The following is a 12,614-nucleotide window of genomic DNA, read 5'->3' as shown; positions in this document are numbered from 1 at the left end:
ATCTCTGCCTTTCTCTTGCCCTCTGAGTCACCGTGTAATTTTCTTTGCTCTGCAGCCGACCAACTTCACCAACCCAGTGTATGCCACCCTGTACATGGGCGCCCACAACAGCCGCAGCTCCCTGGCCAGCACAGATGAAAAGAAGGAGCTTCTCTCCCAGGGCGACGAGGACATGAGTGACCCGTTGGCGTAGAGCTTGGCATGGATTGAACTCTGCCGACGTCGCCCTGCCCAACCCAGTGCTGAGCCGATGAGCTCTCTCATCTTATGCCTTTTACCAAGTGAAAAGAAAAGCAACAAAAAAAAGGAGAACATTGTATAAAATGTATAAAATGAAGGACTAATTTTTTTAAGTGATTGCAGTATTATATTTTGTTCTTTGACAAAAAAAATTCTCTGGTGATGAAAAGGAACCATTTTATAGACATTTATTCAGTTCTTTTTAATTTTGCTCACCTCCTCCTCACAACTCTCCCTCCCCTCTCACGCATATAGCCACTACCTCTGTGCAAATGTAAAAGATAGAGCGATACAAATGGCCGTGGAACAATTAGAATTTTTTATTTTTGTATGAATTATGGGGTAGATGGGAGAAAAAAATATTATTGTTCCACCTTAGAAAACGTTGCCAAGTGTTTGCTGTTCATGAAAGGGAGAAGTGTCAGCGCTCACGATGAATGCTTCCTGGGCTCAGTGTTTCTCATGTGTGTTTGCTGCTGGAGATCTGAGGGAGACCGCGGCTGAGAGAGTACACATGGAGGACTCGGATGGCGTTTGTTCTGTTGTCTCAAAGAACTACATTCAAGTGATTGTCTTTTACCTCCTTGCACAGACTAAAGTTATATATATATATAAACCTATTAACAAAGTGTCTTGACAATATACCCAGGAATACAAACATCAGTAACAAATAGCAGTCTGTAAGTTTTTTTTTTTTAGTCTTTGTATAATTGACATTCTTTTTGTCGGCAATGAATGAGTCGATGGCAGTGTGCGAGTGCGCCGGATGAAGATGATTGTAACAAAGTCCATATTCCAGGATGAAAAGTCTGGGATGGATATCTGTGGCCTTGTCTACTGAAGGACACTCTGGACAGGAGTCACTTTGCTTTGAAACTGTACTAGAATGTTCTTTTACTGAGGGACGGCAAGCTTCTGTGAATTTCCGGTCATCACTGAAAAATAATCTGGTTTTGGCTTTTGTTCCTTGTCTTTTGATTGTAAATGTACTTTCAGGAAAGGCCGGGGAGACCGTTTAATGGTACGTACTTCTGTGTGAGATTGTATTTTTTTTTTTTTTTATTGTATGCAATTACATGTGTAATTTAGGTTAATGCTTAGCTCCGTGATAAGCATTGCTTTAATTCCTTTGCCATGCTGTTAACGCTAACCATCTGTTAGTCTGAAAGTGTTGCTCTTATTGCTCACCACGCTGCTTTCAACTGAGCGTACGGCCTCCCCCCTGCTTCATCGCTCTGCATCGTGCTCTCACACGCCCAACCTAGAGGACACTCTCTGGCTCCGCTCCTCACTTGTTAACAATATTCATCACTTCTTTTTTTACATCCTGCTCTGTTAGATTTTAAACTGATCGTGTAAATTACAACAATCTTTTTTTAATTTGGAGAATTTCTTTTGGTGGCAAAAACCCACATGGATATTTGTTGTGCTGATTGTTTTGGTATGATTCTATTTCTTTTTGATATAAGAAATTAAATGGATTTTTATAGTAGAAATGTACAATGGCTCTGTCTGTCATTTGGAGAGATGGAGGGGGAAAGTAATCACTCCTTATTTCTGACTGGAGTACATCAAGTTTCCTTCAACAACAAAAAAGAAGAAATAAAACATGAACATGTAATCACTTGTTTTGAATGTTGCTTCATCAAAGAAACGACAGCCTTTTGTTTTCATGTCAGTCTTTGGTCTTGCAGTTACATTATTCATCTTATTTATTTAACAGGAAGTGTCATCTTTCAGTCAATAGACAATATCATCATTTCTTCTAAAAAGTAAATTTCTTGATTTTAATGTACATTAATATAAATGTCCAGTTAAAGAATAGCGTCTCATACAATGTTGAGCCACATTATTTAGTGTTGAGATGTATCCTCCCTTTATGCCAATGTTATGTAAGTTTCAACAGCTGTTTGGAGAAATGGCATCATCTCTATTAAAATAGAGATTAAATATCATTTTAAAACAAGACCTCATAGGAATGGACACATCCTTCACCACACCTAGAGCAGGTTAACGTCCTCGGGGCTCTTCATCAGCAGTCCATGTGGAATCTTCTTCATACATTTGTCACTTCCCTAATGTCACTTAAATTGTGACAGTGTTGTCAAGGCATACAACATTCAGTTCTTAAGAACTTCTTGGACAAGGCACGAATAAAATATAAATCATTATGAGCTTGAAGACACTGATGCACCAGAAGTAAATAAAAGTAATTGTAAAATCATTATTCCCGTTACTGTCTAGTAATTGTTGTAGGTTTATAACTTTAAAGCTGGAAATTTAAACTTCTGCATATTGTCAGTATTATAAGACTAATGTTAGAGAACAAGGCAATACAAAATACAATCTTTGAAAAAACAAATGATAGCTGTAAAATAAACATAATGGCTGCTTCAAGAGAACACTGCTTACACACAAAGGCACTTCTGAATCAAAACATGAGGCATTGGAGACATTTTGGTTTGGTTAGCTCATCCAAAAGAAACTTGCAGAATTGATGTTTTTTCTTCCCAAAAAATGTGACTAAAAGTAAAATAGTTAATATTTAGTCTTGATTGAATGTGTCGACGTTGCTTAAAGTTTGGAAACAGTCAAATGTCTCATTGTAATATGGAAGCTTCTGTTATTTGGAGGAAGGTTTCGCATGAGTCTTCAAGGGCAATCATCCACGCAGCAGAGTTGGCGTCTTCCCGTGGCCGACTCCCAGTCAAGTCTAAATCCTGCTACGACTGCATAATCTGAGGAAATTAAGGCTCTTTGGAATGGGATCTACGTGTAAGCAAAGTTCCTCCTGCTTTGTGGTCCGCCAGTTCTCACCTCACCTGTGTTGTAGTTGTTCTCCTGGTTCTCCGTGGCAACCGGGTAGGGAAAGTCTTGTGTTTGCAGTAATGATGCCTGCTCACGTAAAGTGGCTGTAAAGGTCCTCCATAAATAAATAAATTACCCAGCTATAACAAGGGCTCTGTCCTGGCCCTCCTTTCAGTCTTTGTGATCTGTAGCCTCAGGGTTGAGATAGACCATTGGGACACAGGGAGGGAGGTTATAGTGGGGAGGGGAGTATAAGTGACCAATGAGTGGTTTAGGGTCTTTTCCAACCGCTCCGGATCAACGCATCAGCTCGCAGGAAAGGCTGGTTTCGGAGATCTGTGAGTAGGTATGGAGAGAGGGGTCAGAGACAGGGATAGGGGACACGCATGTTAGCGGACCCAGAGGTACATAAGCAAACGTGCTACGACTTAACTTTAACTTAATTGTTCTTAGACAGTACTAGGAGTGTGTTAAGGCATATGTGTAGACGACATGTACTCAGTTACCGGTTTATCAGGTACACCTAATTTCCTAATCACCACATCCACCCAATGAAAGTATAAAGCAATGTTTAAAAAGGAAAAGTATAGTATGTCATATAATATCATCTTATAGTTTGTCAAAAAATATCATAGAGGATGTCACACAAAATCGTGTATGCCGTAAAAAGAAGTCTGAAAATGTGTCAAGTCGTGATATAGTATTTCATTAAGAATTACTCACTCAGTATGTCATACATTTGAAAAAAAAGTTTTTGTATACAATGTAATGAAAAACATATGCCATGCACATGGTAAAGCATAGTATGTCATAAAAGGTCATGTTTTATTTCATAAAAAAGGTCAAAATACGGTATGAGAAACAGGTTGAAGCAGTCATCGTATGTCATAAATGTCTTAAAAAGTCATAGTATAATTTGTCATTGAAAGGGCATAAAAAGCCATTTTATAATATCTCAGGATATTGTTAGTCACAGAATGTTATGTCATAACATAAAGTCTTAGAGTCATGGTATATAGTATTTCATAAACAATGTCTTATAAAGACAAAAGATAGTATGTCATAAAAATGTCATTAAAAAATAGTTCAGCGTCATAACAAATGTCATAACAATTCATAGTATTGCAATGTCATAAAAAGTCGCAGTTAGTTTCACATAAAATGTAAACCTTCATTTAGGTAGGACATGTGGCAGGATGCATTGGTTTTTCGCTAGGTGTACCTTATGTTCCGGCAATTGAGTTTGCATGTGTATATTTAAGTTAAATAATCATAAAATATATGCAATAACTTCTGCAGTTAATTTGTTCAATGTGTATAATAAATATCAAAATGTCCAATATGGGCATAAACAATACAGACTGAACCCTGAATGGCACATTGCCATTACCTTGCATTTCAGCTGGTAGTAGTGATACACAAAACTGTGAAATTCAAGGTCTTGGTAATGTTGTTATGGCAACTTGGTAAGACGAGTAACGCAGTAGTACAAATAAAAGTAGCCATAATTATTACCGTTACAGTATAATGGTGAACAAGCTCTACAAAAGGCTGAGTACAATCAAGCAGGCTGTGCTTGAAGTAACAGAAAACCTCTCAGCTCTGTAACACACGTCATTTATATCTGACTGGCAGTTCTTTCTAGAGCCTGTTGACCAAATAGCTGTTCAGCACAGCGCGGATGACAGTTAGCAAAGACAAGACATGGCGGACGTGGTTGACAGGTGTGAGGTCAATGAACATTGGACAACATGCAACACACAATTGAAGGGGGTGATGATTATGATGATGATGATGTTGATGATCTCAAATGGTATAGTTCTGCATATTAACTGAACGATGATGATCTTAAAATACCACAAAGGCTTCATTTGATGCAAAGACTTGGTGGAAGATTGAATAAGTGAATTCATGTGTTAATAGGTAGCGGTTGGAGCGATACTGTTTTTCTCTGGGTCGCCTCTCTGGTTTTCTAACTTTTGTGTTTTCTAGAAAAATCTCAGCTGTGAAGCCTTTTTGTATTTGTTGCTGCCCCATAAGCGCGAGCTGAAGCAGCTGACATCACTGTAGCACACAGGAGCTGGAGGGCCAAGCGGGCCAGGTTTCAGCCAGGCTACCTTCCTTACCCTCTCTTAGGAGTGGGAAATACTGTCATTAATCTTCTTTTCAGCTGGAAGGGGTGGAATGAACAGTGGTGGTTGAGGAAAGAAGAGTCACATGTTAGCAGGAAACCAACACCAAACAAGTTAGTTTCATGGGACAAGGCATCGACGATAAAACCAGTAAATTAGCCAAACCTCTTCTGATGATTGTTAAATTCAGCTTCATGAAAGAAATATGTTGAAATAATGCACAGCCTTTTACATGTCATGCATGGTGATTCTTTAATCACAGTAGTGGCTAATGATTGTACTGTGACAGTATAAACATATTTTTCAAACTCAAAAAATATGTGAGTGTGAAAAAAAATATTTTTTCACACTACAACTTGTTTGCCAGGCAAAGAGGTTTGGCTGACTCCCATCACCTCATAGGAATCCTCTGAAGTCCAACACAAACAATCAAATGACGGCCCAAGTTAGTTCACAGTGGTTGGTGGGGTTTGGGTGGGTGGCGGGGATCATGCTGCATGCACAGAGGGGTCAGGAGGCGTATGAGAGACACCTGGGTAACCTTGGCATTAGGGGGGAGGGGCTAGCAGTTGGCGTCGTCACAGAGGTTGGCTTCACAGAAGAACCGTGAGCCGCGTTTAGCAGTGCGGGCTGTGAAGGGCACGCTCTTCAGTACTGGGAGAGGAGGGCAAGGGAGAGAAAACATGTCACACCGGAGACACTGCATTCTGGGGGGAGCAAAACACTGGACCACCTTCAAATGTCTTTCAGGAGACCGGAACCAAACTGTGCTATTTATGTCCTGTACGTCGGATTTATGGAAGCAAACCTTTTATGTGAAAAGGTTTTTAACTGTTTCAGCGGTGACATTTTACCCTATTGTGCATTTATAAGCACTACACAACTTGTTAATAAAGGGGTTATAACACACAGATGTAGTTGGAAGCTAATATAAGTGAGAATTATTGAATTTGTCCAAGATTAAATAATTCATCTAGTGGGCACACGTCTATGTAGGCTGCTGTAAAAACAAATGCCTCAAAATATTATAAAAGGTTTCTATTTTAGTGTGTTATAAACAATTCATTAAATATTTGTATACTGCTTATGAATCCTAAAAAGGGGACATAAAGGAAATATTTATTGCATTACATTACACTGATTATACCTTGGAAAGGCATCAGCTGCAAAATAAGCTGCAAAAAAAAACCAGGTCTGATAGTAGTGACATAGAAGCATTATTAATGACCAAAAAATCACATTAATGCAACGTTTATATTATTTATATGTTAAGCACTGATTAATAATCGTGACAGAAACATCAGTTAGCTTGTGTGCGATCCTGAGGCTGTAGATGCTGATTTGGTTTTTCATCCATTAAAGCTCTCATTTGAAAATATCTGACTTTGGTGACATATTGTGGTAAATATTCAAGAAACACAGTTGCATAATCACCAAACAGTTTTCACTGTAATTTTTCCACAAACAAAAATATAACAGGCATTTCCTGGTTAAATAAATTGAAAATAAAATAAAATAAAGAGCACTGAAAAATATAATAATCTCATTAAAGAATCTACACAGTGACTTTAAAGAAAGACCCTGTAAATAAATAGTTTGTTTTCTAAATTGAATGTACATTGGAAGTCAGTCTGCCGATCTTCATAGTGAAGCTCAACAGCTTTAGTGCAGTTCATTTCTAATGAAACATCATGGAATAACTGGAGGCTGCTATGTGCTGTGCTCCAGATGTTGTGGTGTCTGGACGACGTAGCACAAGGTGCACTTCAAAGGAGCTGAGCAGTGAAGGACCACAGTCATCCTTGATCTGGGCGGTCCAGGGCTACAGGCACCCACACTGGGTCTTGTTAGGGTGTCGTCTGGCCCACCTGTGATGATGTCTTCGATAGTGCCATCTTTGCCCTCGTACACAGGCCGGTGGTCTTTGGCTTGCCGCTTGCGCAGCTCTGTGATCAGCTCATGTTGCTGCTGTTTCTTCTTTTGGGACTGGACCTGAAAACCAGCGGGAGGATATTTGTGTTGTGCTTCTTGGCACGCCCTGGGCTTTATTTAGCACTGAGTAAACATCTGATGGATTACAGTTGAAGTGCACTTTGACTGTACCTTGGGGTCATGCTGTTTAGCCTCCTGAGCCAGTAACTTTTCTCTCATTGCTTCCTCCTGCTTTTTCCTCTGTTCGTTTTGTTCCACTGCATCCTGTTGAGAAGAGAACAACGTGACTGCAACAAGAGATAGAAGCTCATTTAAGCTGGAAACAGACTTTAAAGATAACAACATTTGCCAAAGCTATTTTTGGACAAAGCTAGGCTAGCTGGTTTCCCCTGTTTTCAGTTGTTATGCTAGGCTAAGAGGATACTGGCAGAAAACGTAAGAAACATAATTATATATTTTTTATTTGTCTTATTTGTATTATTATTTACAGATATGAGTTATATGGATATGTTCATCAAACTAGGATGAATGCGTGTATGTTGTAATTGCAGTCAAATTTAATTGAATCAGTTAATTATTTAATGTTTCCGGATATTCTTCACCAGGACTACTCCTCACTCCCCTGGACCAACGAGGAGTCGTAGCAAGCGGATTTCCAAAATGTCAAACTATATCTTTAAGTCACTCATACAGACACACATGCGTACACAGAAATCCTTGTGTTGCACATTTCCTTAGCAGATCCCATAAATCCAGACTGAGAACAATCTCAGGAAATGTGCTGTGTGTTGGGGCAGGGCGAGGCTGTCCGGGGGTAAAGGAGATGAGGGACAGGGGGAGTGGGAGGGGGGAGAACCAGTCTAAACACCACAGCTGCAGCTCTGGAGTCAGACCCAGCTGGCTTTTCCTGTTATTTGGCCTCGGACTATACGCCACGTCCTGTGGCACCGAGGCAGCCAAAGCTCTGCCTTGTTCTGCTCTCACTGAGACTGACAACAGCCGAGTGTGAAACCAGGGAACTTCCCATCTGACCAGGAGAGAGAGCTGCACCCTGTCATTGCAGAAGTGAGGAAAGATGCTGCTTCGTGTCCTCACCTTGTAGGCCCTGATGAAGCGCACAAACACGGGGAAGAACACCGAGGGCGGAGTTGTCTTGGCACCCTCTCCAAAGTAGTTCACCACATTGTTGAAGGCTTCCTAGAATCGGGAAGGACAGTTTGTAAACACTGTTCAGTCAGGATTGGTTGTGTGTCAGAGGTCAGTGATCTGAATCTGGGACAGAGGTATGTCTCATGTCTATTTTTATTTTTCTGTTTCCACTTTTGAGGTTGAGAGGTGAGGACAGGGTTTGATACCTCTGCTGTCTTGGCATCCTTCTGCAGCTTGTCAAGCTGTGTGTCACTGGCCTGAACGAAGCCCTTCAGGACTGAATGGTCGTGGAGAGTACACTCTCTCCGGATCAGGTCCATGCCTTTCCCCAGCTCTCGAACGTCCAGAAGCACATTTTCCAGAGATACTTGTGTACAGTAAACAGAGAATATGTTTTATTTACAGAAATACAACAGTATGTGAGCAAAGTGTTTTAAAAAAGTTCTTATTTCACTGAACAGAGCTAACCTTTCTCTTCGCATATCCTCGTAATGCTGAACTCACCTGCCGCAGCTTTATCCACAAAGTGCAGTTCGTTGTAGAAGTTGGCCAGTTCAGGGTACTTCTCTTTCAAAGTGAGAGCAATGAAGTGGAGCAACGTCATCTTTCTGTCTGTAGACTTAGTGTCCAGCAGCTGTGTGGCAATAGGAATGAAGGGAATATCAGGAAAAGCACTGCACAAATCAACACAGGAGCATATTTTTGTGCCGAGTGGTTATCTGAGCAGTTTAAAAATGTCTCTAAATTTGACTAGTTAATACTCACCAGATCAAGACTTTGTAATTTGAAGCCATAAACGCAGCCTCGCTTGCTGCTGTTCATGTAGTTCCCCAATGCTAAGATGATCTAGAAGAAAACCAAAGGAATACATGGAAATAAGCATTTTTGCTTCTACCTATACCTTTTCAGTCTTTCTGTTTGATATATTATAAAGAATAATATTGCATTGTATTGCAATGATTGACTGAATAAAACACAACAACAAGATACATAAACAATACAAACACTGGTCAAATATACACTTCTTACCTCAAGCACTCTTTTCAACTTTGGTGCAGATTTCACTGAGGCGGAAGCGGCAATGACGGCATTGAGCTGGGGCGTGAGCATGTTGATGTTGTCAGAAAAGTTCCCAACAAAGGTGATGATGTTCATCCTCTGCGTGAGCCTCTCAATCCTGCTGAAGAAGAACATGAAGCGATCTTCCTCCGCCAGCTGGTCCAGTGGGCGGCGCTCCCGCTCGTACTGGCGGAACACCTTCACCTCGTTCTCCGTGGGCAGGAAACGCATCAGACACTCCACAAAGTCGACGGGTAAGGCCTTGAGGTCAAACCTGAGTAAACATAACAGCTATTAGTCACCATTTTGTCTATTGTTCTGAAACTATTTGAAGTCCAGGAAAAGTGCCTACTTCTCTATGGCTTTGCAGATCTCCTCTGTTGTCTTGTTAGCCTTTCGCAGTGTGATGGCTAAGTTCTTGGAGCGATTGGAGTCCAGAAGGTTGACTTTGTTTACTGCCTTCTTGTCCACTTTGCTCTTTGTGAAGGTAATATCCACAATGGGACCCTGGGCTCTGGTCTTAAACAGCTCCTCAAACTTTTCTAGATCCAGCTCCTGCACATGAATGACATGAATTATTTACTTGTTATGAACTAATATTAAAGGTCCTGGAAACACATTATCTCAATCCACTATGAGGGATGGTCTATTTTCTGACCCAGTTAGAACAGTTTGTCATTTCACATGAGACATCTGTTATTTTGCGCTGAGCTTTTCTGACTGGTTTGATGTGGGTGGGAGGGCTCAGTTGGAAAAAGGTGATGTCATGTTTTTCCTTGCACCAATCATGATGTTGCCATTTACCTGAGCCTTTAAGATTAAATAATTAGAACAAATTAGGATGTTCTTTTTCCCAAAAAATGTTTAACGGTGTTGTGCTCATTAGTCATTTATTAATGATAATGATGTTTTCAGGTACATTTTAGCAGTTTGATCTGCTTGATTTACCTCTAGCACACGTTCATCATCAATCTCGTTGAAGACGGTGCCGTTGATCTGATTGGGCTTCAAGGCCGTCCAGTTGAACACTGGCAGGCGGAACTTGGTCTTGATGGGCTTCTTGATTCTGATAGCTGTAGTCAAGAATTAAGAAACAAATAAATACAGGTGATATTCGTAAACATTGGTTTGGCATGATTATAAAATATTTCTAAAGCCTTTTAATGCATTATGTCTTGTCAATGGGCTTTTGATGCAGACATGGGCTTCATCTTTGTGTCATCTTTAGCTCCATTAGCTGCAGTGTACGAAGGTGAAAAACAACAAAGCCATTTAATATGGGCTCTCACCTGACAGACCCAAACTCAGGATAACTGACGGCGACGCATCCGGCAGAGGTGGAGCGAGAGGAGGTAGCGGTGGTGGGGCTGGTGCACAGTGGCCTTCAATCAATGTAAAAGACAATGATAAACGCTTTTTACTAGAACACTGACCACACCAACAAGTCATTTTTATCATCACTCTATTCTGTTTTACGATCCTTTATTATTCTCTATAAATTCAATATAATTCATTATGAACCTTTATTATATGTTTAGTAACCTCTGTGGTGTAAGTTAGACTCCTGTAAATGTGATTTTCATCGTAGTGAAGCTTTTTCTTTGTAGGATTTAGTGGCACCAAGCGGTGAGGTGGCAGATTGCAACCAACTGAAAACCCCTCTGCTAAAAAAACAGACAGTGTTTAGTTTTTGTGTTTTGGGCCAATGTAGAACATGGCGGTGCAACATGGGAGACTCAGTGAGGAGGACCCACTCATAGGACTCATCAGACCTAAACGGCTCATTCTTAAGTAATGAAGACACACAGACTCTTCGTTTCAGGTGATTCTACACGACTGAAAACATAGCTACGAGTACTAAATTCCATGCCTGCGTCAGTTTTCTAATTCTAGAAACTGCTCCTTTAAAAAAAAGAGCTGAAAACTGCTCTAACAGTTGGTCCTGTGCTACAGTCGTTCTGCGCACTCTCACACAAAGGAAACAACTTGTATTTCCCTTTCCTGTCTGGGTTAGAAACCCACCGCTGTGACTCATCGCTTGGCACGGATGAACAAAGAAGGAGAAACAAAAATAGCCCTCTTCAGAGTGTCTATCGTCAAACCAGGTCAACCTTTACCTGTATGTGTCACCAGACATACATATATGTGTCACCAGGCATACATATATGTATCACCTGACAAAAAACACTGAGTCATGGTTTATCACCTAGGGCTGAGGGAAGAGGAGGAGGAGGCGGTGGAGGTGGCGGAGGAGGAGGTGGAGGGGCTTCGCTGGCTGGTGGTAAACTGGTGTCTTGTCCTCCTGGTTCTGTAAATCCAGCTGTTGAACCCAAAGAGAGCTGCCTTATGTCCCCCAGTGGGATCCCAAGGCCACTACTCCCAACACCACCCCCGACACCCAGCGGCTCAATGGCAATATTTCCATCAGCCTTCTTGTGTAAACGGATGGTGCCTTGCTGTTCGAGCTCCAGCAGCCTCCTCTCGATGTTGAAGTGCTTCTGGAAGGCAGCATCCTTCTCCTTGATCACCCTCCTCAGTGTGGTGACCTGGGTGTTGCTCGACTCGTATGTTTCCTGGAGAGTCACCAGGGGGCGATGAAGAGCACAAGACAATGACTAAATGCATAAGAAACATCCTGTTTCCTGCTGACCTAATTTGCTATCACAGCAATTTAGCTCCATGCATCTGAAACTGATCTTTTCTAACGCACAGCGAAGTGATGCAAGGCCTTTCTGATGCGAGGCAGGCAAAGCGATATTACATCATTACGACTCACAGCTTACCCGTATTACATGCATGTCCTTATCTTTCTGAAGGAGCACCTTCTCCAGATCAGCTACTTTCATCATTGTTTCATTCTCAACCTCCAGCAGCTTCTCTGTCACCTGGGAAAGAAGACAGAGAGATAAAACAACAACGGAGAGATGAGAGGAGGTGAATTCAAGAGTTGATTAGATAGATAGATAGATATATACTTTATTAATCCCCAAGGAGAAATTTGTCGTAGCAGTAGCAGCACCAATAAACTAAACACACAAGAATAAAAAATAAAATATAAAAAACAGGGATGAAAGATAAAGAAGTATACAAAGTAAAATATAAAATAAAATATATATGTATATATACAACATATATGCATACACAATACTAATGACAAATTAAATTAAATATAACAATATTAAATATAGACTGTGCAAAATGCAAAGTGTGTGTATGTGTGTAGTGTAAATGAAATGTGTGTAGTGTAAATAAATGAAATGTGTGAAGTGCAGATCAACATAGTGTGGATATGAA

The 12,614-nt window shown here is 40.7% G+C and overlaps 2 protein-coding genes across 5 annotated transcripts in view; one reads left to right on the top strand and one right to left on the bottom strand.

The window, feature by feature from the left end:
* Window positions 1–1,861, top strand: part of lrp1ab (low density lipoprotein receptor-related protein 1Ab) — an 80,426-nt gene extending 78,565 nt beyond the window's left edge. Inside the window, exon 89 of the mRNA XM_056423776.1 lies at window positions 56–1,861. Within this exon, the coding sequence (XP_056279751.1) occupies window positions 56–193 (138 nt within the window). The 3' untranslated portion in view covers window positions 194–1,861. The remainder of the gene's footprint in view (window positions 1–55) is intronic.
* A 73-nt stretch (window positions 1,862–1,934) lies between these two features.
* The window catches only part of fmnl3 (formin-like 3), a 32,786-nt gene continuing 22,106 nt past the window's right edge, over window positions 1,935–12,614 (bottom strand). For 2 of the 4 annotated variants that reach the window (XM_056423777.1, XM_056423781.1), the window contains 14 exons: window positions 12,104–12,205; window positions 11,527–11,893; window positions 10,610–10,702; window positions 10,269–10,393; window positions 9,673–9,875; window positions 9,291–9,594; window positions 9,027–9,107; window positions 8,766–8,895; window positions 8,468–8,628; window positions 8,208–8,309; window positions 7,284–7,376; window positions 7,049–7,172; window positions 5,722–5,834; window positions 1,935–3,384 (listed from right to left, as the gene is read on the bottom strand). In XM_056423777.1, the coding sequence (XP_056279752.1) occupies window positions 5,743–5,834; window positions 7,049–7,172; window positions 7,284–7,376; window positions 8,208–8,309; window positions 8,468–8,628; window positions 8,766–8,895; window positions 9,027–9,107; window positions 9,291–9,594; window positions 9,673–9,875; window positions 10,269–10,393; window positions 10,610–10,702; window positions 11,527–11,893; window positions 12,104–12,205 (1,977 nt within the window). In that variant the 3' untranslated portion in view covers window positions 1,935–3,384; window positions 5,722–5,742. Of the gene's footprint in view, window positions 3,385–5,712; window positions 5,835–7,048; window positions 7,173–7,283; window positions 7,377–8,207; window positions 8,310–8,467; window positions 8,629–8,765; window positions 8,896–9,026; window positions 9,108–9,290; window positions 9,595–9,672; window positions 9,876–10,268; window positions 10,394–10,609; window positions 10,703–11,526; window positions 11,894–12,103; window positions 12,206–12,614 lie in introns of all 4 variants that reach the window. The other 2 variants (XM_056423778.1, XM_056423779.1) reach the window with 2 other exon arrangements.

Source organism: Pseudoliparis swirei, chromosome 9, assembly GCF_029220125.1.
Source record: "Pseudoliparis swirei isolate HS2019 ecotype Mariana Trench chromosome 9, NWPU_hadal_v1, whole genome shotgun sequence".
NCBI lineage: Eukaryota > Metazoa > Chordata > Actinopteri > Perciformes > Liparidae > Pseudoliparis > Pseudoliparis swirei.
The sequence above is the reverse complement of the archived record's forward strand: the minus strand, read 5'-3'. Positions and strand labels throughout refer to the sequence as shown.